The 27474-nt window shown below is 34.1% G+C and overlaps 2 protein-coding genes and 1 pseudogene across 3 annotated transcripts; 2 read left to right on the top strand and 1 right to left on the bottom strand.

Moving 5' to 3' along the window:
• Positions 1–155: 155 nt before the first annotated feature.
• Positions 156–7505, bottom strand: LOC125834029 (protein LIKE COV 2-like). The gene is made up of 7 exons (XM_049513207.1): positions 7327–7505; positions 5044–5096; positions 4686–4795; positions 4334–4501; positions 3239–3336; positions 1698–1824; positions 156–574 (listed from the first exon to the last, which is right to left on the bottom strand). Exons 1-7 carry the CDS (start codon positions 7444–7446, stop codon positions 471–473), a joined length of 780 nt encoding a protein of 259 aa, XP_049369164.1. The 5' UTR covers positions 7447–7505; the 3' UTR covers positions 156–470.
• Positions 7506–8813: 1308 nt separating this feature from the next.
• Positions 8814–15686, top strand: LOC125834025 (syntaxin-81-like). Of its 2 annotated transcripts, none has more exons than XM_049513202.1 (8): positions 8814–9316; positions 10248–10431; positions 10849–10932; positions 11057–11161; positions 13244–13387; positions 14242–14508; positions 14622–14753; positions 15324–15686. In XM_049513202.1, the coding sequence occupies exons 2-8, from the start codon at positions 10354–10356 to the stop codon at positions 15465–15467; spliced, it is 954 nt and encodes a 317-aa protein (XP_049369159.1). In that variant the 5' UTR covers positions 8814–9316; positions 10248–10353; the 3' UTR covers positions 15468–15686. The 2 variants fall into 2 exon arrangements, with proteins under 2 accessions (XP_049369159.1, XP_049369160.1); XM_049513203.1 differs by having other exon boundaries at positions 8996–9316; positions 10352–10431.
• A 2986-nt stretch (positions 15687–18672) lies between these two features.
• Positions 18673–27474, top strand: part of LOC125833846 (dihydroflavonol 4-reductase-like) — a 35108-nt pseudogene continuing 26306 nt past the window's right edge.

The raw sequence follows: 27474 nt of genomic DNA, 5'->3' as shown, positions 1-27474 counted from the left end.
TACACAAACACAAAAAAACTTTCTTTAGGTGAAACATCTCTCACTATAATTTAATTATTTTTAAATAAGGGAAGAACAGTCTTCCATTTATCCAACGATAAGAAACCACACCATGTCTGTAAAAAAAAAACACAAAACTGGATGACTGAATTGACCGCTTCTTTATAAATACAAAAACTAGAACTCATAAGTTACAATGATATATACGGACCACGATGAATTGTTTAATTAGAGTAAACCAATAACAGCCAAACAATGCCTCCCTACCTATTTGTTTCAAACAAGCAGTATCTCCTCCTCCTAATTCTAAAGAATAAACATACAACAAAGTCACTAATAACTTCAGTTCAGATATGCTGAACCATCGATCAAACACAGAAGACGACGAAAATAATGTGAGACTTCACTCAAAAGTGAAACTGTGGTAGCTTAGTGCAAGCAAATCATAAGCACGGGATAGAGGATTCTGTTTACTTTAACATTCTGTTTAGAGGGATCCGGTCGTTCTGTCTTGTGATCTTTTCTATAGGAGAAATCACCTGTGGCATTGACATTCCCACAGAGACAATGATCTCTGAAAACAAAGGAAGAAAAGTGTGTTACAACTTACAATTCAGGATTCTATCAAGTGCAACGAAGCAAGAAAATAGAAACTTCATGTTGTAGTAAAACACGAGTATAATGTATGCTGTTATAAGTGAAGAGATTGATTCATATTTCTGAGCCAACAAGGATTTTAGCTGGATTACAACGTATGCAGCAGCAAAATGTTAAACAAGTTTGCATTCTTATATGGATTTCTGTTTTGGTTCTCTACTGTTCTCATATCATTCATGCGGTGAATGGATTGGTTTGGAGAATCTAAACACAATATCTTATGTGGTGTCAAATAACCGATAAGCTCGTCCAACCGACGACCAACACATGGACAAAGCAATAGACAATGTAAAGAACTTCAGTCAAGATAATTCTTGTTGTAGGGCCTGCAAAGAAATGGGACCTGAGGTACCTGAGGTAACTTACTCTCAAAACTCAAAAGCTAGCTCATCAGGTGAGTATTGCCCAACCATACAAGGAGACAACCTCATTCTCTCAACCATCGTGGGACAGTCAACCGAGAGAATGTTATCCACAAGACAAGGCATCTCAATAAAGAAACCCTCTTTATATTCCAAACAGATAATTTTACTTTAAAAAATCGCAACCAACAAATTTCAGCAAGTAGATTGAAATGGAAAATAAAACTAGCAACTCCCTCCGTCCCAGTTTATGTGATGGTGTAAGACTGGACATGGAGTTTAAGAAAGAAAGGAAGACTTTTGAAACTTATGATTTAAAACAAGTTATAGATATTTGTGTGGCTATAAATCATCTCATTAAGTGTAAAATGGGGAGTTTATAGTAACATTGTTACCAAGTATAGAAAGATGTCATTCTTTTTGGACTGACCGTAAAGGGAAGGGTCACCTAAAGAGAGTAAAATATAGGAACCAGGCTTGACTGGACACAATTGGTCAATTTGATTGGTGAAATACAAAAATTGCGGAAAAGAGAGTAAACACTGCTCAAAATGACTAAACATCTCAATTGACAACAAAAATAGAAACAATGATATTGATGCCAAGTAAGTGGAACATCTGAACTGCAAAATGTAAATATTCATGATAACAATCACTGAATTGCAATTAGAAAAATACCTATGCCTTCTCGCACGGACAAATTTGGCCTGATGATATCATTGGAATTAACCAAAAATACATCCCCTATATACAAATGATTTGTAGGGACAAAAATGCTGCACAACTCTTCATCCCCGTCATCTCTCTGCAACAAATCAATAGCTTAAGAACATCCTTGAATGATCAGAGAAACAAGAAAAGCAGGGACACTAGAGAGAAGTAAGTAAGAAGGATTACAAAAATAGGACTATGGTAGAGTATCTCCAAGATAAATCCAAATCTAGTCTCCTTTGCTTTCTTTCTCCCCCAGAGAAATGGAATGCTGGGGAGGGAGTGGGTAAGTAGAAATTGTAGTCAAATTGTCTTAATTCAACATATATGATCTATATGTATCTTACACGGTAAGAAATACATTTGAAATCAGTAGGACAATTGACATTCATATGAATCTCTAGCTTAAAGTCCAGACTTTTGTCCCCCATAGCAATTGAAATCAAATCAATGTGATAAGAGCTTCGTCCTTGTAATTCTTAAATGCAATGCACTCCACTATGTTAGTAAAACAGGAGGAAATGCAAAGGGGAATGGAACCTAATTGAAATAATTCCTTTAAACACTCTTTATCATACAACTTATGTTGGTTGGCACGTTTGGAACTGAAGTAAACAAGATATACTTCCTCTTTCTTTGACCAACTGGAAAGGATTGATATAAGCATCCCCTCCCTTTCTTCTCTGTCTTTGAGTTCATAAACCTATGATGGAAAGACCCATACACAGTTCCTATCCTTCGTACCAATCCAACATAATGAACCGTAACAGACATTATCAAATAATTTTAAGTCGAACTATAACTTTGTTGTAGTACGCATCTTGTTTTCCCCTTTTTGTAGTGAAAACATTTAAATGGACAATGATAAACAGTCAAACTCAAACAGGACTAATGACATTTGAAGAACAACTATCAATTCTTTTACTAGAAAAACATGGAAGAGTATATAAAGCTAAATACGAGTGTGTGTAACACTTAGCAAAAAGATAGAACTAAAAGAAAATTGAAACAAAAAATGAAACAATAAGTAAAGGAAAACAAGAAGCTACACATGACAGCACAAGTCTTCCATGAACTCCAGACACCCTGCAATATTTGTATTGCCCCCCATAACGCACTCAGCTAATTTCCCCGTCCCCCAGACCAAAACACAGAACGGGGAGGACCCACATTTTCCCTCCAGATTACCATCTCTATATGAAAAATTGATGATGTTACTTGTATTAACTTTATATAGAACATATCCGGTATTTAATTTTGCTACAAATATTCCAACAACAGGTATTGCACATACTATAAGGTTCAAAAGTGTCAGAAATGGACATGGAACCTAAAAAGGGAAGTTTTTGTGCAACATAGGACTAACGGTTTTTTTTTTGAAACTGGTAACTTTAACATAGGACTAACGTTTTACAAAACAATAGGTTGAGATTATTTAAGTAAAAATAGATACATTTAGCATAGTATGATGGAGGTTATTTTAATATAGGATACTATGATGGAACTACCTGGAGAACAACTGAAGATGTTATGAAACCAATCGCATATTCACCAATTCGGGGATGACGAATTATAGCAACTTCTTTGAAAGCATTGGTATTCTGGTCTGTAGTAAAAAACAGGCAAAGAAATCAAATAAGTCCTATTAACCCAGAGCAAGATACAGACATCTATTAGAACTACATCAATCCAGCAGAATTTCATCTTCACTTATCACACATATAGCCGGACATGGGTAACTTAAGAACTTAGACACCAATCAAATCAAGCTGCATAAATTGTTGCGAGATAAATCAGAAGTCCAAATAAAACCCCATTATCAAAAAGTCCAAAATAAAACCCATGAATAATATGTCCCTAAGAATAGGCTTTGTGATTTGATCCTGATGTGCTTCCATATTCTAATGCATTAAACAATAGTGATGTCATAAGGTGCTTCCATTGTTATTGCAAACATCAATATAAAATGAAAGAACGAACAGCCATGTGCTTCAAACATATTTATGCTTCTATCATTGCCAGTTAAAGTAGCTCACTTGGAATAGTTGGTTGAAACAAAATACTCTATCTATGTCTTGATCTTTTTTTTTTTTTTTTTTTTTTTTGATAACCGAGAAATCCGTCTGTGACCCGCCCTTTGGACCAATCACAACCTTCTAAACTCGGTGGATAATGGGCCCGCCCCTCTACCCTTCTCCACTTAAATACTGGGCTTCGCTTTGCATGGTGTGGGGCTTGAACTTGCGACCTAAGCCACACATCCTCCACCTTTTGCCAATTGAGATAGGCCTTGGGGGCAATCTATGTCTTGATCTTAAAAGGTAAATCAGATTAAAAATGAATCTCAGCTGTTACTTAAGTATACCACCAGTAAAGAATCTTTTCCCCAATCATAGCTAATATGGAAAAAACAATCAATGAACCGAAAACACTACCATTCTTTCATACAAGCATTTTGCCCGAAGGAAGCATTCTGTCATGATGATTGAAAAGGGATTTCAAAGATTATTTTATCAAAGCTAAATCTGCACTCGACATATCTATATCTCATTAATACTCCATCATTAAAAAAATAAAAGTTGCAACCAAACAACAATGATTACCTGGTGAAATAGCGGAACTAATTTGCTTTGATGCAGAGTATAAATGCTTCACAAAGGGCATTCTCTTTATAAACCACTCCCCTAACCAGAAAACTGTTGAACCCAGCCATGATGAAGCAAAAATGCCGACAAAGAATATGAAGGTTATCGATGTGACAAATCCAAGGCCTGTAAGTACAAGGGAAGCACTTATAAATTTACCAGCTACACAGGCTTTTATTGAAGACACAGCTCATGATGATGCTAATAATTTTACCAGAAATATCACAACTACCAACATGATCAATGCATCAAAGATTACTACAGCAAGCAAAATGGGAAATAAAATCCTGCAATGCCAAAAGTAACTTACCAAAAATGTCAATACCAAGTCTTTCATATATGGGGCTGAAGAAACCATCAACAAATTGAATAAACCACCATGTGATGAAAAATGTAACAGCCACAGGAAAGAGGACCACACTGTGAATAAGCAATATCCACCAAAAGTTAGTATGTAGAGATTCACATAAGATAAAGGCATCCAATGAATGGAGATACTGATAGAAAGTAAGGACGGAGGATCATGCATGGCACTTCTCGGTCCTGTCTCCAAGGGACATGACACTGAGAAAGCAAGAGTATCCCACAAGCCAATAAAAGTACATTTTCTTTTCTTATGTAGTTGATAAGGAAAAATCAAAGACTAGGGATTTTGATAAGCTCCCCACCATCCAGTCATGAACTTCTTTGACACCCAACTTTGAAGAACAGCATAGCAAGCCTGATGAAATAAATGTCAGAATTAGTACGATCAATATGTAGATATGGAAATTGAGTTTTTGCACAGTGGAAGAAATAGGAAGGAACAAACATGGTATTTGTTCACAAAACCTCAGAGTTAGTGAATTAATATTTACAGGTACATTTCCAGCAAGAACTATTACTTTTAGAATTCTAAATCACAATTCTTCAACACTTCTCTTTGTGATGCCAAGTCAATTTCCTTGCTTAACACAGCTCTCTCAGTTATCATTTGCTAGAAGATCTAAACAAAGAATATCTCAGTAATTGTGTGTCGTTGTCAAACCAATTAGTTCAACTCTCTCTTGTGATACCTTATCCAATGAAAAAAAGGAACAAAAATTACCTTTTCAATGAAAAATGATCAGTAATTTTAGTTATGAAGAGCTGGCATGAAATTGAAACAAAAATACTTTTGGTCAAACTTTGAAGATCTATGAAGTCACAAAATATAATACTAGAGATTTTGTTGAGTAAGCCACACTAGCCCGTCAATTTGGGATCCAAATTCGAGATGTTCCTTGGAATGGAATAAGCTCTATCGAACTAGTGTTCTTTCCATTGACAGGAAATTAGTTGATTACAGTACCAAAGAACTTTTTTTTTTCTTCATAAGACTGATTTTATTAACTGAGCAGCAACAACAAGATAATGCTGGAGGAGTTACAGCCAAAAGAGGGAGGCCATTAGAAGTCATGTATTGAGCTACAGATATCAATAATGACACCACTATCATTTGATTAAAGTACCAGCAATTTTGACAGTCAAAAACTTGTTAACTTTGAAATTTCCAAGCAATATCCTCCTACTAACTTTGATTTACTGGGTCCTGGATTCATTGGTTTAGTAATTTTGTGTGGATGAACTTTCAAAATCAATCAACTATGCCTCAATCCCAAATCAACCTGAGTTAGCTATATAAGTCCTCTATATCCTTTCCTCTCTAATGAAGTTCATTTTGTTGATAACTAACTAAAGAGTTCTCTATTCTCACACAGCCACTCTCATCTTTGCAGGTATAATCAGTTTAATTTCAACTAACTGGTTGCTTAGCTTCCACTATACTCTGTTCTTCGCTAAATTGCTTGATCCAAGACTTTGACAATTGAGAAAAACTTCCTTCAATCTGATTTTTGGTCTACCAGGTCCACCGAGATTGGACTTTTGATATTCCCCCAAATTTAGAAAGTCATTCGACAGCTACAAGTCCAAGAAAATAGCTCAAAGAATCTGTAACAAAACCAAGGGTGGGGTGCGTACAGTACATGTTTTCAAATTTTTCCGTGTTCGATTGGTCAAACTTATTGAAAAAACATTTACTATAAGAAAACAAGTTCCTTAAAAAATAAGGAAAATGACTTCCCTGGTGAAAGTAGGAAAAACAGGTTCCACAAGTGGCATTTCACATTGATTATGTCCTCCTCCCACCTCCTATTCACCCCCACACTTGTAGCCCCCATCCCCGCCACTCCACACCCCTACCCCCTACACCTCTCATACTATTTGTATCAATAACATACAAATAATTTAGGATAATATTTCTTACTTACGTACCACACAAAACGATAAGTAAGAACCCACTTATTTTCCCATAAAACATTTTCCTTCGTACCAAACATACAACAATTCTGAATTTTCATCATTGATATATCTATAGCTTAGTCGTTAAAACCCATAATTTAGTTCTCATGATTTCAACTCTCAGCTTAAATCATATAAAATAGCTTCTTTTTCTCCCACTGCCTTTTAAGTTAGTGAACATCCTCTATCCTACACCACTAGACACCCCGCCAGCCATAGTTCACTAACATAATAAGAAAATAACCATACCACTCCAAACTTTACTACGATTTTATTTAGCTTAACCAAATGAAAAAGGCAGCCAAAAATATTGAGATTCATATTATTATTTTTTAAATGATCGCATTTCACCTAGTAAATCTCAGTCAGATACATTTCAAAAATTCCTTTCAAGTGGCCTTCAAATAACATTACATTAAATGTACGTATTTTCCTCATTTATCACTAAGAATTTCCATGGCAACCACGCGAGATTTGAGAGTCGATCAATATTAACCTTTTATTCAAATCGACCTACAATATAGTACTGTTTAGAGCAAGTCCGATCTGTTACTGGTGAAATTATACTGTACGTCACAGGTATAACTTTATACAAATTAGAGTATATTTATTTGGGAGGAGGAACGAACCTTGCGAGTAGAGGAATTTGGGGAAGAAGGAGGAGATTTGACGAAATCTTCGGGATCTTCATGGAGGCTTTCGTTTCGAAGCGGCGAACTTGACGTTGACTCTTTCTTATCGTCCGCCATTTTCAAAGTAAAAAAAGGAGAGAATGAGAGATTTTTTCTCAAATATTGGGGTTTGTTGCAAATTTATTGCTTTTACAGGGTGGTGTCGGGGATTCCAAAAAACAAAATTTTAAATTATAAAAATCGCCATCTATATAATCGTCAAAGTAGTTTATTAGTTAGTGTTATATATATATATATATATATATATATATATTGGTTATGAAAAATTTATGTATATTTTATGCATGCCTGATTTAATTATTTGGGTATTATTTATTTATATATTCACCGTTGGAGTAAGAACTTTTATTAAAAGGATTAAAATATAAAGCAAATTAACAAAAAATCCAAGGAGTGTCAATTTTCTAACGGAGGGGTGTCCCCTCAACAACATGTGGCTCCGCGACTGCCTAACATATAAGTTATAACTAAATGCAATAGTTTTAGGTACAATTACGTTCATTGATACAAATCATCCATATCAATTGTATTTATGATACAACAAATATAATATGCATTCAACTTTTGTCTCGCCTCACTCCCAGAGGCAGACCCACCTTTATCAGTGAGGGTGCATGTGCACCTGTCAACTTCGAAAAAAATCATGTGTATATGCGTATAACTATCTTGAGAAACTAGGATATAATTAACAGTGCACTCATGATAAGCATATGAATATTCTTGTGTTGTTGGTACAAGGCTAAGGAGCCACTCGAGAGATTAGAGTTCAAATCTAGCTAGAACACTATTTCATTATTTTTATTTTAAATTTAGCTTAGAGATCATATCTGGTGCACCCGAAGTCTTTAAATCCTGATTTGCATCTACTCACTCCCTTCTCTCTTAGATTTCGCTTGTCTCTCTCCTCCCTTTTCTAGTCTCACTCGCCTCTCTCTTTCCCTAAACATGTAACTATAATTTGTAATTAAACAAACTATAACTATAAATCTCTAATTAAACCCAAGTTATACCCTCTTTCCACAAACATGTAGCTATAAATCATAATTAAATAAACTATAGCTATAAATCTCTAATTAAACCCAAATTATAGTTATTTTTGAAAGTTCCTCTTTTTTAATTTTTTTTTTTTTTTGAGTATCTAGGGTAGCTTTTTGTGTTGTATATTTTAAATCTTAATGCAACTATTTTGAATGTTTTATGATATTTTATTTTTTTATAGCCTCCATCAAATTTAATATGAAAAATATTTTGTCAGAAATTAAAAGAGTTAAATTTTGACAAATTTAAGAAACCAAAACTGTGAAGTGCATAATCAAGGGACCAGTTTTACTGACTGATGGTAAACTTTAGGAATCAAAACTATCAACTGCATACTTAAAGAGACTATCTTGTAATACTTCAAACATAAGGGGACCATTTTTGCCATTTTCTTCATAAAATTACAGGGCTGAGGGGAACAGGATCTGCACAGAAACTTCACACCACCACGAACGTAATCTCGCCACCGATGCCGCCGTGAACCACCAGTTCTTCGCCGGCAAATCAGTTCCGCTCCACCTCTGTTTTAACTCACTTCATCACCACCATTTTCGCCACCTGACACCCTGCCATCACCGCTGAAACACCCAAAACAGCCGCTAAACCCACCACTTGATTCCACCCCCTCACGGACCTGAATTATACGAAAACTACCGTTCCTTCCCATCTCTTCTGTGGAAGCTCCATTGAGATCAGCCGAAAAGAATCCTAATGACCCGCACGTTCTTCCCATTTTTGCAATTCCGGTGTTGTCTTCTATATCGTTAACTTTCCGGGTTTGGGTTGCAGGTCGCGGTTCAATTCTGCCGGCAAGGATTTTCGGTCTGTTTTCAGTTGTTCCGGGCTTGTTGGTCTAAATTCGGAATCTGAAGGATTGTTCTAATTTGAGGTCCATTCTCACTCTCCTTCTCAATTTTTTTTTCTTTTACTCTTGTTTCATCTGATAACTAATGACGGTACTTTGCTTATATGTTCATTTTAGCTTGTGTGTGCTTATAAGTATATCATTTTCGTTTCATGCGTATTTGTGAATTGATTTTGATTGGAATTTTATGTTAGTTAATCATGAAAGGATAACAAGTGAACTAGGATTTGGATTTGGTAAAAGAGAATGGATGAACCTTGGCTTGATTATCACTGAATGAATCAAAGGAATTGGGTTTGAGATAGGATCAACTGCTGTTATTTCAGTCGTTTGGGCTGGTAATGGCATGATTAGGCCGTCAATGTAATAGGCAAAATCTTAGACTTCTTTGGTTGATTATGTGTTTACTACTTTCAAGAATAATTACGTATTTTCCTGGAAATTCCCTGAATATCAAGGAGAATACCCTGAGATGTCGAGTGAAGCTTAATTTAGGATAGTATAGGTAGTGTAGGTTTACTATCAGTACTCTTTTTTATTTTGGACTGTAATAACTTTGGACACTGTTTTACACACTGTGTGTGTGATTGTTATTCAGTGAGTTTGTCCAATTGAGTTTCATTTGAGTCGATACAAGTCAATGAAGTGACCATGCTAGAACAACGGGATCGAGGGGTGCCTCGCACCTTTTCCTCGGTTAACAGAATTCCTTAACAAGAATTGCTGTTGCAAATTGGTTTTGGAGCCAAATGTATTTTTTTAAAGGGATCTTTGTTTTAAACGGTGAGTTGGCACACCAGATTTCGATGCCAACTCCATTTTTATGAATCCATTTGAAAAATTCAATCTTAAAAATCCTTTGATCTTTTAACTACAAATATTTGGTGGAAAAAAGGAGTGTAATATCTCCAAGTATTGGTATGAATTGATAGTTGCTAATATGATTTTCTTGTAGATTTGTGAGCGGGAGGAAGGATATCTTAGGTTTTCTGCTGGGATATACCATACTGCATCATTTGATTGGGAGAAATCTTCTTATTTTTCTTCTGGAATTTGAAGGAATGTCAAAAGTTAGAGACAGAACGGAAGATTTTAAAGATGTTGCACATCGATCAGCATTGTCTTTGGGATATGATGAGGTACATTAACTTATTCAGTTCATTACTTTTCTCTATCCTTTGTCAATAGGATTATGTAGCATGTCGTGAAATGTCTTGAAGAATCTTCATGCTCATATGACCCCTACAGTCCTTTGTCTATTACATTGAGTGTGATTGTGCATATAGCTTCAGGAATTTTCTTATGTATCAATTGTTCATATCGGCCTGTATTAAATGCTCGGTTTTATAATTAAACTGATCAAGAGTTTTTGTGGTTGCAAATTTCTGGCAATTTTGTTTTTCATCGCAGATGATTTATAACTCTCTTGTTAGCTGAGAACTATTCCATATAATTAAACTTCAACATTCTCTTTCCCGCTCCTTATTTTTAGTCTATGTCATATTACCATCAGATCTTAGTTTATATGTCCTCTGAACTTAGATCTTTGCTGACAGTCTAAGACTGCTGCTTTATTGGCATCTTTTATTATGCATAAACCTCGGCAAAGGTCAGGATTCACCAGAGCTGCGCTTAAAACGGTATAATTGTCTACACCTAATGCTTATTTTCTTTTGTTGTGTTGTTTGTGCTTTAGATTTTGTATCCTTAAGTTCATAAATAATCACAAACCAAAAATCCTATTCATAATTTTTCATTTGTCAGCTAGAGAGTATTGGGACTCTGGAACAATTTTTAATGAAACACAAGAAGGATTATGTTGATCTGCACCGTACAACTGAACAAGAGAGGGATAGCATTGAGCATGAAGTAAGCTTGCATATTTTGATATCGGTTTTCTTTCTTTCCTTGCTGTACCTTTTTAAAATTTTTTTTTTTGTGGATTTCAGAACAGGACAGTTATAGCTAGACTATCTTCTTCTTGCTTCTATGGTTGCTGTACATAGAAATATTTATTCTTGGTGCATGATGCTCTCTTATCATGATGAAAACAAAAGGGGTGTTTCAGTTTGCAAATAGGATTAGGCCATATCACAAGGGTGAGGTTGGAATTGCGATTACATATTTGAGAGTTGAGATAGTTTTATTGTTTTACCTCTATTAGGTGGTGATTTGCAATTTTTAAATTTAGGAAAATATCAATCATCTTTCAATTTTAAACTAGTTGGGACGGCTATATGAATCTCTTATATCTATTGGGATATCCCGCTATATTTGGATCCATTTTATTTTAATACTTAAAAGAAATATCCTTTCAAGGCAAATTATCGTCCATATGGTTCCTTCTCTTCCATTGCATTATATGCTAACCTCATGATTCTAAGTGTACCACTTACCTTTTAGAACTTTTAATCACCAGAGTATCACATCTTTGAAGTAGTGCTTTCAGAGGTTTATGCATGCCCTAATCATCTCAAATAATGTTCTCTTAGGTTATCTTCTATGTATTCTACTTACTCTTTCTAAAAATAGAAGAGAAAAGTCATATAAAGTTATATACAAATCACTACCCCTTTTTTTGCATTTCCTAATAGAGTCATTCAGTAACTTTCACAACAATCGGAATTTGACCTCATGTGCCTTTGCTACTTGCTCTTTCTATCTGATGTGGTAAATTATAATCTTATCTAATTGTGTATGGCATGCATCAATCTTAACATCTATATTCATACAACACTCATCTTGTGGACATATTGGCGTTTGGACCCAACAAATACTCCAATATAATGTTATTGGTTTCAATTCGTTCTATAGCACTTACCTTTCTCTTTGTTAATTATCACCTGTATAGACCTCTTGTAGCATTCCTCTATTTCAACCATCAATTTTTCTTTTATGTGATACATTTTCATCTAGATGTCATTTTTTAGAAAACTGGGTCTGTATATCTGAATTGTATGCATTCGGGTACCACAGTTGTGTCCAATCTCACTTCACATGCGTTTTTCTTATGGGGGCTAATGTTGCAGTGCTTGATTTCTCTAAGAATTATTCAAAGCAGTCAATTGGTATGAGAGACAATCTTATGAGAAGGGGCTTCTTTTCCCTTAGTTTTAGGTATGGGTCTGGTAAAAGAGAAAATTTAACATAATAACACTCGAAGAAAGATTTTTTCTGTTTTTGGTCTGGTTGGCAGGGATGACCAAGGGTAGTGGATTGGGAAAGTGAGTCCTGATCTTCAGTTCCCGTTTCATGGAATCATTATCCCAAACTCCTTCTCCTGGACCTTGAATAAGTGTTCAGTAGCTCATTGCTGCTTTAGGGTTAGCCCACATTTGTAATTGTTAAAACCATGAGAGAACTGGGTGAATGATGGAATAAATTAGTCCTGATATACATCTTGAACATTTTTCTGAAGATTGATCTTGTATATAGTAAATGATCTTGTTTTTTTTTTTTTTTTTTTCAGTTTTCATATAGCTTAACTAATATTTAATATTGTATTAAACAATATTAAGTTCAGTCCATGCAATAATGTAAATCCTGGGAAATTGCTCAGAATATTATGGATGAAAGCCAATAGACATTAATTGGTGGTTACAGTACTCTTAACTCCAAGTTTGACTATAAATTATGACCTACGAAATTGGCACTTCTGCACCAAGGTGCTGTGTTTGATTTATTTTCCTGCTGTTTGCTATAATCAATTTTTTATGAAAAGTTGAAAACTACGTCTTTGTTTAATTACCCTTGAAATGTTTGATAAAATTGCGTCTTGTTTTCCTTCTTTGTCAAGTTTGATGTCCTTATTAACTTTTAAGTCTGGAGAAAGAGATCCTTGTCCACCTTTGTGGTTGACTTCTTCTTGTGCAGCTTTGTTTTGAATGCTAATGCACTTAATTGAGATTGTAAAGTTAAGAGTTCAAAAAACTTACTAACAACTTTCTGCAGGTTACTATTTTTGTAAAATCATGCAAAGAGCAGATAGATGTTCTCAGAAATAGTATAAACGAGGAAGATGCAAATTCAAAGGGATGGCTTGGTTTGAAGGGTGACAATCTGAATGCTGATACTATAGCACACAAGCATGGAGTGGTATGGTTGCTACTTGCAATATAGTGATCAAATATTCTCATAATTTGATTAGGACTGCTTCCTGATACATCCCTTCCCACTTTCCGCTGGTATTTGGAATTTTTGAAGTAACTTTATTGGTACTGTTGAATTAAAGATATTTTAGTGCAATTTTCTACAATCAGCAGAACACTGTCGTAATTGTCATATCATAGTTATTTTGTCTCCAGTTTTCTACTGGGGTTTCATACTCTCTACGAATAACCTCTTTTGAAATAGAGAAATTATGTAAATATCTCTGATGTTAGTAGCAGCATTACTTCAAAATTGTTGTCTTCATTATGATTCAATTTGGAAAGTATCCATGTTCCTATTTAAATTTGGATCTCTTACCGCCACAGATTTTCTTCCCAGAATTTTGCTTCTTAGAAAGTGTTTGTGTTGTGTGGTTGTTCTGTGATTTGCATAACATATCACTGAGTCGTATTGCCATACTCCTGCAACTGCATATGGAGTAACAGAAGTCACCAGATCGTTGTGATTGTTAATACCTGTTGATGACATAAATATAGTTTTTCAACCTAAGCTATGGTCTGTAATCAGATGAAAGTAGGTCTAAAGCTGTTTCTTTTACTTGTTTTCAAATTGCCTCTTGCGTACGCTAAGAGTGAGGCTGAGGATGTAAAAGGAAAAAAAAAGAAGATCTTTTGGAATAGAGTGCCAAGGCATTTGAAAGCATATTTCTTCTGGTTTATCATGAGATCCACAGTAGGTGAAAATCCTTTAGTAGTATACACCTAATGGTGCACTGCTGTGCTTTTCATTCTTGGAGTGTGGATGCATACCCATATTCATTGTTTGCTTTTATACTGCAGGTTTTAATTTTAAGTGAAAAGCTTCACTCTGTCACATCACAGTTTGACCAATTGCGGGCAATACGGTTTCAAGATGCTATTAACCGAGTGACACCAAGAAGGAAACGTAAGAACACTACCAAATCAAATGCTGCAGAGACCTCTGCTTCTAGTAGTTTGGACCCCAACATGAAAAGGGACTCTGAGGGTCTCGGGGACCCCGATACACAAGCAGCGCCTATAAGAGTCCAAGAACAACTTTTGGACGATGAAACACGTGCCCTACAGGTAAGTGGGAAGTTTGCTGATAGAGGATTTAATTCTGGCAAACAAGCATTCTTAAAGCTAAAATCACATATACTCTGTTCCTGTAACCTACTATGATCACTTGAATGGTGCAGGTAGAGCTGAACAGTCTCCTGGATTCTGTTCAAGAAACAGAAACAAAGATGGTGGAAATGTCTGCGTTAAACCATCTTATGTCTACTCATGTTTTGCAACAGGCCCAACAGATAGAGCTTTTATATGAGCAGGTTAGTGGTATTGTTGCCTTTTTACTTTCTAGTTGGATAGAGCTTTTATCTTGTTAAACATGCCAAGAAAATCATTTTCTCTCACATTGTTTAACTAATTCACACAATCTCTGCATTTTCTCTATTAACTTTGCCATTTGTAACCATTTACTAGTTAGAACTAACAAACATCACAATTTACAGATCTTTTTTTATTCCATGTCTAATCTTTATACTGTTAATACTTTAATTTGTTCATTAAGCATTCTAAATCCCCTTTTGCCAACTGAGCTTAACAATTGTCAGCAATAGAAATACATGCATGATAAGAAAAGAAGAAAGAAAGATTAGAAAATAATGAAACAATGGAATACATGTTTGTAGATGATCAACCAGGCTACATGATTCTTTGAAGTGCACTGAACAGAGCAGATTTTGTCATTATAAATTGTATCCTGGTCTATTAACAAATTATTCCTCTAGTATGGGTTTTTATAACTGTATACTTTTCGAAAGTTCTGGATGAAGTCTATGCCTTTGGTTATTACTTTCGAGTTTCAGTTGGTGTGAATTTATGGTTTTTCATTTCAGGCAGTTGAAGCTACCCAAAATGTGGAACTTGGTAACAAAGAACTGTCACAAGCCATTCAACGGAACAGCAGCAGCAGAACTTTTCTTTTGCTCTTTCTATTTGTACTTACATTTTCAATCCTCTTCCTAGATTGGTACAGTTAATAATGGGGATTTTCGCGCTATTTTTTGTTTTACAAGTAAGAGTATAGAGAGCATATATTGTCCTACTAAAGTTGCGTAACTTTACTAGAAATTTGGAGGCAATTATCTGTTGTATTTGCTGCTTTATTATTTGTACTGCTATTATTGTTACTTGCCCATGCCACCAAATACCAATATTGAACTAAACTTTGATTCGGCATGGCTTTGGTGTAGTTTTGAAGGGATCTTTTCAACTTGGACCACTATAATAACATAATTTTCAAATAATATAAATTTCAATTGCATATATTATAATTCAAAGAACTATGAAGTAAGATATTATTACTTTTGAGTTTACGTTGTGTGTAAAGAATTTGACCAGGCATTAAGATCTTTTGTCTACTTTTAGAAAAATGAATAGAATAAGATGATTTTTTCAACTTATAAGCTTTGAATTTAACTTTGCAAATATCTACTAATAAAGTTGAAAGACTCATTGAGCCTTTTAAAATTCTTTTCAAATTTGTTTCCACATCAGAAGTTCCATTTTAATTTCATACAATAATACAAATTAAATTTTAAAAAGAACGGCCAGAGACTGTGGTCGGGTCAACCTAATCCCGGATAACTCCCTAACTGGGTAAGGGGCCTTGATCAGAAACTCCTTTCACACTCTCAACCCGCCCCTCTAAGAGAGGCTCGACTAGGTCCAGATCAATACATGGAGGGGCAGGTTGGGACTGACCCGATCCAACCCACTTATCAAACTTAGATTGTGTACATTTTTGTGGTGATTGAAGAGTCAAAATCACACATCCATAGTATGTGTATAAAATCACTCGTTGATTGTATCGGTATACTAATTGAGTATTCATTTTTACCTAATACTAATGCATTTACACATATCTAAGTAGTTAGCAAAACAATAATGATTATATTTTTGCTACTATTTCAGTATAGTGTAAGTAGTACTGCTGGTAACAAATAACCAACACCAGATGAATAAAATTGTGACTAGCTAGTGCCTGTCTTCATTTTATTCCAAAAATGGTTGTACACTTGTACTATTTTGCTTCATGAAACCAAAAATAAAATGCTTTTGGACTTGAGATTTATCTAATATTAATGTAGTTTCTTGTTATTTGAAAATTGAAATGTAAAAACTCTAAATTGTTGTATTACGGTAATAATTGAACTTTGATATGTATACTCAAGTATAAATTTTCCTATTAGCAAAAAAAAATCATCTTATTTTAACATTTAATAGAGGAGTATTTGCGATGAAACAAATAATCAATTAATTAAGATTAAGGGAGCTAGAGTAATGCTAACTAACATATCAAAAAGTATTTCTCCGAATTCGATATGAACGTAAAATATTTTATGCATCAAACTACCATAAACTTTGTCTCTTACGAGTTACCATATACATAAATTTTGTAAAATTAAGTTTAAGGCATAACTCGTTATATCATATAGGTTATAAACATAACGTATGGTATATATTGATACACAAATATGAAACTTTCTCTGATAAAATTATTTGTAATTTCAATATCGATGATTTTTTATACCTATGTTGGAATCCTAAATTGATTATAATTAGGATTTGTTCTTTATGGTATTTACTTATTTATGTTTAATTAGTATTTGTTAGTTAGAGTGGTATCTAATCCTAGTTTAATTTATAGGGACGTTATTAGTTATTTTCAATAGGGGAAAAGGACACATATACCCCGAACTATCGTAAATGGTATACAAATACCCTCCGTCATACTTTTCATTCATTAGTGCCCCTGCCGTCCAAAAAGCAATGCACATTTACCCCTCCCCCCAAAAAAAAATTAAGTTTATTTTTTAAAAATATTTTCAATTTCAATTCAAAATTTATTTTCTACTCTCTAGTAAAAATAAAAGATATTTTCTCAAAAAATACTTTTCATTCATAAATCAAACACTAGAAAATCTTTTTCGAATTTTTTTTTTCTACTCATCAACCAAACACGAGAAAATAAGTAAAAAATCTACTTGTTTTCTAGAAAAACATTTTCTAGGAAAACATTTTCCTTCCTACCAAACACACCCTAAGTGTTACGTATTTTCACTTTAATCCTTAACTACACATATTAGATTATATATTTAGTACTTCCTTCACCTTTACGTGTCCACCTAAGCATATTAAGAGAAAACTCAATCTTTTTATTTTATTTTATCCTTATCATTAACTATCAATTTCTCAAATTATTTCTTAAGATTTTTTGAAATGCTAATACATGGAATCATGGATGTTATAATCAAATATACCCTTCATTTATTATTTTCTTAAAGAAAGTGCAAAATTAATCGTGAACAAATAGAAATGAATAAAAGCACTAAATTTTTTTACCATGCACTTACCTATTAACGCGTTTACCAACTAATTTTGTCATCACCAATATATTTTTACCTTACTTGCACTGAAAATATTGCAAGTAAGAAGACTTGCACTGAAAATATTGCAATTAAAAAAGAGTTATTTTAAAAGAATTATTTATGAAGTTATTTTAAAAATCTTTAAATTATGTTATTAAGAAGCTAAGATGACAAGTGGAAAAATATGTGTCAATTTGCATGAATGGTTAGTGACACATGTCCTTAATACTTTAATGTTTTAAGACATACCCTTCCTCAATAATTACAGTAGCGAAGTCAGAAATTTAATAAAAGATATGTAATTTTTCTTCCTAATTATGTTAAGAGTGAGCAAATTAACTATACACTTATAATATTGAATATTTAACCTACATCCGCCATGTAAGTTTTCAAGATAAGATATGCACCGGATCACCATTCGCCTAAAATGGCTCGTCCATGTCTATAAATACTCTCACTTCTCCATTAGAAATTATGATAGAGAACAACATTCAGCCTTCTTTCACATTCTCACGTTTCCCTCTTTCTTTTCTTGTGATTAATGTTTATTTTAATTATCTTTTATTTCATCCTGGAGAAATATTTTATATGGTTGAAATAGTTTTTTAGGATAGTGTCCAACACGATTTAAGTATCAATTGTGTATTATTTTAAAATATTATAATAGTAATATTCATCTTATTTTCAGTACTACTATTTACTAAATAAATAGTTATATTATTCATCTTATTTTCAGTACTACTATTTACTAAATAAATAGCTATATTATTATTGTGATATTTTTATTATTCTCCAACAAATATAAGCATATTAAATGGCAAATAATACTAGTGCGTCAACAGTCTGTGTAACTGGAGCTGCTGGATTTATTGGTTCTTGGCTTGTCATGAGACTTCTTGAACGTGGCTATAATGTTCATGCTACTGTTCGTAATCTTGGTACACCAAATTTTCCCTTTGTGTAATAAGAAAATTGTGGCTTATACAGTGGGCGGGGAGGAGACAATTAATTTAGAATATCGTCTATGAAACTTATTATTTTTAACTTTCATTAGAAAAGTCATTTTCATCAATATTCGTAAGGAACGTGTTCTAGAAAAAATATTTTTCAAAATATTTTGACCAACCAAACATAGAAAAAAACATAGAAAAATCATAAACTACTTCCTGAAAAATGTTTTCCTCCATTACCAAACACATCCTTTTATACTGATATTTTATAATAAATTTTGAATTGTCAATTAGTAATTAACCTTAAAAATAATTATACATACTTGTTTATAAAAAGTGAGATTAATAACGTGAGGAAACATGCACATTAAGATGCACTATTAGTGTATAAATTACTTGCATTGTGAATATAGGGGAAATGGTGTTTTTAGTCCTTGTGTTATTGCCTAATTCCACTTTTAATCCTTGTGATGTTTGACTGTGCACATTTAACCTTGAATTAATTAGACTGAGCGATTTTGATCTAATTACTACGAAATGTTAACTTGGTTAACAGATTGCTTATTAACGGAAAGGGCAATTCTGGTACTATAAAGTATTAGCTATTTTACTTTATTTATTGTATAATAAAATAATTCTTTTATCATTTAAATTTACTCTGATTCATGTGCTAGCATACTGTCAGAATTACCATGACATACATTGCATTTGTTTACATCCCTACTCTATTCGAATAGGGCGAAACGTCGCGGTGACTCAAAAAATAATCAATTGATTCAATTTTAAAAGAATTTCAAGAAAATAAGAATTTTAAAGGAGTCGCCACCTAATTTTAGGAAAACTAGGAAACCATTAAGTGATCTACGAAACCATTAGATTCTAAGTAAGGGGTTCAAGTTATTTCCAAGGGAAGGGGTTAGGCATCCTTCGAAATCCACAAATGTGGATCCCGATTGAATTCATTTTTTTCAAATTGAGGAGTAGGATAAAATATTGTACCAGTATAATAAACATGCAATATACACAAGTAATATGATAAAACAATAATATAAGAATCGACCTAAATTTGCCTATCGTCAATAATATACAATAATGAATAAGAGTATAATTTGAACCTAGTTCGAATAGCTTCAACGAAAAGCATCTCCGGGATACCTGTAAACACACTTAGTAAAAGTGTTAATAGTAAATAAATATAAATATAAATAAATAAAATAAATAACAACTTAAAATAAAAATCCGTCTTACTAACATGGAAGACCTTGGAAATCGACGATAATTTCTTTATCGGCCATTTTAACTTACAAAAAATATAAACTTAAACTAAATTTCCGTCTTTTATAATGTGGAGGCCTCCAAAATCGACGGAGAGGTTTTTTTCATTGGCCAATTTTTGACAAATAGAATATATAAACCTAAACTAAATTTCCGTCTTTTAAAATGGGAAGGCCTCCAAAACCGACGGAGAGATTTCTTCATTGGCCATTTTAACTTACAAAAAATATAAACTTAAACTAAATTTCCGTCTTTTATAATGTGGAGGCCTCCAAAACCGACGGAGAGGTTTTTTTCATTGGTCAATTTTAACAAATAGAATATATAAACCTAAACTAAATTTCCGTCTTTTAAAATGGAAAGACCTCCAAAACCGACGGAGAGATTTCTTCATTGGCCATTTTAACTTGTTTATAAACATAATTATATGAACTTAACAATAATGAAAAAAAATAATTGGTAAATAACTAAATGATAACAACAACAAAACAATAATAATAACCAAGTATAACAACATGACTGAATTTTAAAATAATATCAATGGAACTGACAACATTTTAGAAAGCATAAAAAAAATCAACAACAATATGACAACAAAAATAACAAAAGGATTAAAAGGGTAACACGATTTACTAGAAATGCATACAATCAATTTCTATAAATTAAAAATAAAAGCAGCCAGATATGAACAATTATAAAACAACAATAGGTAAATAAATAAAACACATAATAATAGTAGAATTAAAAAATAGACGTCAACTTAGAAATGACAACATTAAGTAAAACTAAATAAACTTCACAGAAATAACATATTCAAAAGTTAAAATGCAAAAATAACAATAACAGTTAAAGTTAATAGCAAAACGACAATTATACTAATCAACATTTAAAATAAAATTAATCCAAATAAAACTATCAATTACCAACCCATTGCAAATTATTAATAAAAAATTATAACAAACAAAGAATAAAAGAAGGTAATAATAACATTTAAAACCATAACAATAAATAATTAATTAAACAGAAGAGTCACCGTAACAGAGACAAACACACCCAGAAGATCGGTGAACAACAATAATACCAATATAATGGCATAAAATAGAAATAAGGAGAAGAGAGATTTGTGTTACTAGTCGAGTTTTGGAGTTCGTGTTGTTGTTCGTTGGAGCTGGTTGGATCTGGCGTCCGCTCGGAGTTGTTGGGTCTTGGTGGTTCGCTGGTTGTGGCTTGATGTTCGCCGGAACTCGGGACTGCCAGTGACCTGCAAAAGTATAAGAGAAATGGTGAAGGGGGAAGGGTCTGGTTCGATCTCCAGAAATGAGCTGGTGGAGCTTGTTTGGTCGTGTGAGTTAGGCGCTCGCGTAGGTTTTGCGTTTTCGCCGGAGCCATGGATGGAGCTTTTGTGCTCGTATGAGCTTGAGCTGCTGGTTTATCGGAGAAGCCGAGAAGAGTGTGAGGGGTTTTGGGTCTTTTCGTAGGTGAGTTTGATGGTTTCAGGTGGTTATTGGAGTGGTTGTTGTATTGTGGGTCGCTGGAGAAGAAAGGGTAGCGGCGGCTGGTGGTTTGTTCACTGTAGCAGCGAGAAGTAAAGGGTCTTGGGGTGGTGGAGGCTAAGGGAGAAAAAATGGAAGAGGAAAAAATCAGGGTTTTTACACATTTTGAATTCTTCCTTCCTAAAAATTAATTCACCCCCCCTTGACCTAATAGACAAACTATTCTTTATATAGGGAGTTGGAAACTATAATATCATTATTTTAAAATCGTGGATCAAAATTATCGATCAACAAAATATCTGTGTATGAAATATTATCTGTATTTGAATAAATTTTTAGGTTGTGCAAAATATCAAAATGAATATTAACGAATGTAACAAATAAAATGAATATATATTAAAAAAATATAATGAACGTAACTAATGACATGTAAAAAATGTAATTTTAAAATTAATTGATAAAAAATCTTAAATTTTGATAAATAAGGATAGTTATCAATAAACTTATTTAAAATTATAAAAAATCTTAAAAGTTATGAATTTTGAAAATATTAGGCCAAAATTGGGTGTTAACAGCTGTCCCTTTCGTTGGATATGATTGATGAAAAGAGATCGTGGACAACGAAAATTGACAAACCCATTTTGGCCGAACACATGACCTTTATATAAAAGTGTGGCTGGAATGCGGTGGGAGTCGATACTCAACTTGCTTCCAAAAGGTTCCACGTTGTATTGCCTCCTTGTTGAAGTAGTCTGAACCTGTGGCTTAATTGAGAATGCATCTTCTTGGATGTTCTCGAAAAAAAAAACAAAGATAAAACTCATTAGTAAAGACAGAATGAAAGAAAAAAGTATAAACTCTTACGATACGACGAATAAAGATGGTCTATCGGTATGATATAAATACATGTCCATAAGTAGGACAAATGAAGATGATCCATCGATAGGATATTAATACATGTCCAACGGTAGGACGAATGAAAATGATCCATCGACAGGATGTGAATGTATGCCCATCGGTAGGACAAATAAAAGATCCATCGGTAGGATATGGAGATGATCTATCGGTAGGATTTTGAATGTATGTCCATCGATAGGACGAATGAAAATGATGATCCATCGGTAGGATTTTGAATGTATGTCCATTGGTAGGACGAATGAAAAAAAGATGATCTATCGGTAGGATTTTGAATGTATGTCCATCGGTAGGACGAATGTAAAAGATGATCCATCGGTAAGATTTTGAATGTGTGTCCATCGGTAGGATGAATGAAAAGAAATGATCCATCGGTAGGATTTTGAATGTATATCCATCGATAGGACGAATGAAAATTCTTTCAACGCAAGGCTCCTCCGACTTGAACGTGGAATAGATAGGGTGCACATCTTTCACCTCCAAATAGATGCGACTTAAATGCAAATATCTTTCAACGCAAGTTTTCACTGACTTGAACGTTAAAAAGATAGGGTGCACATCCTTCACCTCCGAATAGATGCGACTTAAATGCAAATATCTTTCAACGCAAGTTTTCACTGACTTGAACGTTTAAAAGATAAGGTGCACATCCTTCACCTCCGAATAGATGCGACTTAAATGCAAATATCCTTCAACGCAAGTTTTCACTAACTTGAACGTTGAAAAAATAGGGTGCACATCCTTCACCTCCGAATAGATGCGACTTAAATGTAAATATCCTTCAACGCAAGTTTTCTTCGACTTGAACGTTGAATAGATATGGTGCGCATCTTTCACCTCCGAATAGATGCGACTTAAATGCAAATATCTTTCAACGCAAGTTTTCACTGACTTGAATGTTTAAAAGATAAGGTGCACATCCTTCACCTCCGAATAGATGCGACTTAAATGCAAATATCCTTCAACGCAAGTTTTCACTGACTTGAACGTTGAAAAGATAGGGTGCACATCCTTCACCTCCGAATAGATGCGACTTAAATGTAAATATCCTTCAACGCAAGTTTTCTTCAACTTGAACGTTGAATAGATATGGTGTGCATCCTTCACCTCCGAATAGATGCGACTTAAATGCAATGGCCTTCTCGGCGAATGAAAATGCAATGACCCTCTTGGCAAAAATGAAAATGCAATGACCCTCTTGGCAAATGAAAATGCAATGGCCCTCTTGGTGAATGAAAATGCAATGACCCTCTTGGCAAAATGAAAATGCGATGACCCTATCGGTAAATGAAAAATGCAATGGCCCTCTCGACAAAATGAAAATGCGATGACCCTCTTGGCAAATGAAAAATGCAATGACCCTCTCGACAAATGAAAAATGCAATGACCCTCTCGGCAAATGAAAATGCAATGGCCCTCTTGGCAAATGAAAATGCAATGGCCCTCTCGGCAAAATGAAAATGCAATGGTCCTCTCGGCAAATGAAAAATGCAATGTCCCTCTCGACAAATGAAAAATGCAATGGCCCTCTCGGCAAATGAAAATGCAATGACCTTCTTGACAAATGAAAAATGCAATGGCCCTCTCGGCAAATGAAAAATGCAATGGCCCTCTCGGCAAATGAAAATGCAATGACCCTCTTGGCAAAATGAAAATGCAATGGCCCTCTTGGCAAAATGAAAATGCAATGGCCCTCTCGGCAAATGAAAAAAACAATGACCTTCTCGACGAATGAAAATGCAATGGCCCTCTTGGCAAAAGTGAAAATGCAATGGCCCTCTTGGCAAATGAAAAATGCAATGGCCCTCTTGACAAATGAAAATGCAATGGCCCTCTTGGCAAAATGAAAATGCAATGACCCTCTCTGCAAATGAAAAATGCAATGGCCCTCTCGGCAAATGAAAAATGCAATGACCCTCTCGGCAAATGAAAAATGCAATGGCCCTCTCGGCAAATGAAAAGTGCAATGGCCCTCTTGGCAAAATGAAAATGCAATGGCCCTTATGGCAAAATGTAAATGCAATGGCCTTTTTGGCAAAATGAAAATGTAATGACCTTCTTGACAAATTAAAAATGCAATGGCCCTCTCAGCAACTAAAAATACTATGAAAAATGCAAATGATAGATGACCCAATGATTTTCCACTGTAACGAGGTGGATGATGGCTCGATGATTGTCCACTGTAACGAGGTGGATGACTCAATGATTGTCCAACTATAACGAGGTGAATGACTCGATGATTTTTCTTGAAAGTGTCATCGCTTCAATGCTTTTACCTGTTCCTGTACTTGGGAAGGAAAAATTAGTAGACATAATGTCGTCTTAGCTAACGACTTAGTCAAGAAACCTTGAGAAAAAAGTTTTTTAAAAGAGAATGTGTACAAAATGTCTGATCACTTTGACACATGTGAGCAACCAACATTTTTACTCTTAACCATTTTGTGTTTATTGTGACTCATGTCTTATTGGAGATTTGTACGAGGCATTGCTGGCTCGTCATGACAATGCTGAAGATTTGCAAGTTGACTTTGAACTTCAAGCGATGATGAATCATTTGAAGTTGACTATCAAGTTTCTGACAGTACTTGTTGGAATTTTTGAGGTCTTTCTCAAAAATTCTGTCCCAGTTAGAACTTTTGGCAAAATCTCAAAATGATCTTCAATATTGACTTGCTGGAGATAGAACCTTTATTGTGAATTTTTGAGATATTCTCAAAAATTCTGTCCCAGTTTTTATTACAAGGAGAAAAGAACATGACACTGGGTATATGACCGAGCCGTCGTGGTGCCTACATATCCTGTTGAGCCCGGAATCAGGTCAAATATAGTTTCAATCATGTAGATGATGAATGATGCAAAGAATCTGAGACAAGATCATCAGTAGAAACTGTACAATATAAACATGATGAAATAGGAAAATAATATTCCCCGCGATATTCAAAGCCTAAAGACAAGATATATCACATTTTTGGGACGGACAACCTAATGAAGTAAAATAGACATCTCACACTGACAGGATTAACCTAATGACACTTTTTACAATAAACAACTTAAAAAGAAAAGGCAAAATCTCTCCTTTTTTTTTTAATGAAAAGGAATAAAAAAAATGTTTTGGAAAATATTAAAGAGTGGGTGCTTGCCCTTTTTTTTTTTTGTTTTGAAGAATAAAGTATGTGAAGAAAACGTCAAGTCTTAACTACAATTGGTACCAGGAGTAATGATCACATGTAAATCTCTTTTTTTTTTCTTTTTCTAACTAAGACTGAACTTAAGGTAACTCTTACAGCTTCAAGTGATACCTCAAACATACTTAAGTATTAACAAGATTTGTTCATCTTACTTCGAACAAGGTTTTGAATTGTACCAATCCTCATGTTCCAAGTGCTCTCACAACAAAGACAGGTCCGATTTCACTCGTATTTGAAGTGTATTATTTGAGGACATATTTCAAAGTGCACTTACACTCGCGAGAATGTTCAACGCATACAACTGTGATACTATATGCTTGGCCTTTATGTAAATCTCCACTAATGTGAGAATATTTGGAATGAGATCATGTAGGGCTTGTCATTGGCTTGTAACGTAGGCTTAGGGACGGGTAGGATATATATTTAGGATAAGAGTGACTTAATTCCTCCTTGAGTGTCACACTGAATTTGTACTTTTGACGATTGATACGCCTTTGGCGTCAGATCCTCTTCAATGTCCTCCCTTTTTTCGACTTCTTTTGAATACTCATTTATTGGAGTTTTTCCTTTTTTCACTCCTTTGTTTCGACTTCTTTTGAGTCCTTATTTCTAGGAGCTTTCTTTTATTTCACCCCTTTCTTTTGAGTTTTTTCTCCTCTTTTGTTGGAGTATTTTCCTTCTCTTCTTTCACTGACCTTGTAGGGGTATTTTTGTCTTTCTTGTTTTCTTTCCACCTTTTTAAAAAAAAAGTCATTTTCTGCTTCCTCGACTTCGGGATACTTTGTATCTTTTGTCTTTGACAACTTCAAACATGGATCTTCTTTTATAATTTGCACACTCTTCGTGTACTCAAAAAGGTTGGGTATAAGAGAAATGGTGAAGGGGGAAGGGTCTGGTTCGATCTCCAGAAATGAGCTGGTGGAGCTTGTTTGGTCGTGTGAGTTAGGCGCTCGCGTAGGTTTTGCGTTTTCGCCGGAGCCATGGATGAAGCTTTTGTGCTCGTATGAGCTTGAGCTGCTGGTTTATCGGAGAAGCCGAGAAGAGTGTGAGGGGTTTTGGGTCTTTTCGTAGGTGAGTTTGATGGTTTCAGGTGGTTATTGGAGTGGTTGTTATATTGTGGGTCGCTGGAGAAGAAAGGGTAGCGGTGGCTTGTGGTTTGTTCACTGTAGCAGCGAGAAGTAAAGGGTCTTGGGGTGGTGGAGGCTAAGGGAGAAAAAATGGAAGAGGAAAAAATTAGGGTTTTTACACATTTGAATTCTTCCTTCCTAAAAATTAATTCACCCCCCTCCCCTTGACCTAATAGACAAACTATTCTTTATATAGGGAGTTGGAAACTATAATATCATTATTTTAAAATCGTGGATCAAAATTATCGATCAACAAAATATCTGTGTATGAAATATTATCTGTATTTGAATAAATTTTTAGGTTGTGCAAAATATCAAAATGATTATTAACGAATGTAACAAATAAAATGAATATATATTAAAAGAGTATAATGAACGTAATTAATGACATGTAAAAAATGTAATTTTAAAATTAATTGATAAAAAATCTTAAATTTTGATAAATAAGGATAGTTATCTATAAACTTATTTAAAATTATAAAAAATCTTAAAAGTTACGAATTTTGAAAATATTAGGCCAAAATTGGGTGTCAACAGCATTTACTTTTACTTTCTCCTTCATTTTAATTCTTTATTTCTTTTTTCTCTTTTAGAATCACATGAAAATATATCTGTGTTCTTGTCTCCTATCTTATCTCTTTCTCTCTCTTAAGAAATCAATGTAGAGC

Source organism: Solanum verrucosum, unplaced genomic scaffold (genome assembly GCF_900185275.1).
Source record: "Solanum verrucosum unplaced genomic scaffold, falcon-dt-bn FXZP01000108.1, whole genome shotgun sequence".
In the NCBI taxonomy this organism is placed as follows: Eukaryota; Viridiplantae; Streptophyta; class Magnoliopsida; order Solanales; family Solanaceae; genus Solanum; species Solanum verrucosum.
Note: the sequence above shows the minus strand (reverse complement) of the source record. Positions and strands in the feature narration are given on the sequence as shown.

What these genes read in the sequence shown, in the direction of transcription:
- LOC125834025 (XM_049513202.1), top strand. Translation starts at nt 10,354, where the DNA reads ATGTCAAAAGTTAGAGACAGAACGGAAGATTTTAAAGATGTTGCACAT. An exon ending in TGTCTTTGGGATATGATGAG is followed by an intron (nt 10,432 to 10,848) that starts GTACATTAACTT and finishes CTTTGCTGACAG; the next exon opens with TCTAAGACTGCTGCTTTATT. An exon ending in TAGCACACAAGCATGGAGTG is followed by an intron (nt 13,388 to 14,241) that starts GTATGGTTGCTA and finishes TTTATACTGCAG; the next exon opens with GTTTTAATTTTAAGTGAAAA.
- LOC125834029 (XM_049513207.1), bottom strand. Translation starts at nt 7,446, where the DNA reads ATGGCGGACGATAAGAAAGAGTCAACGTCAAGTTCGCCGCTTCGAAAC. An exon ending in AAGAAGTTCATGACTGGATG is followed by an intron (nt 4,796 to 5,043) that starts GTGGGGAGCTTA and finishes GCTTATTCACAG; the next exon opens with TGTGGTCCTCTTTCCTGTGG. An exon ending in TAGTTCCGCTATTTCACCAG is followed by an intron (nt 3,337 to 4,333) that starts GTAATCATTGTT and finishes TTTTTACTACAG; the next exon opens with ACCAGAATACCAATGCTTTC.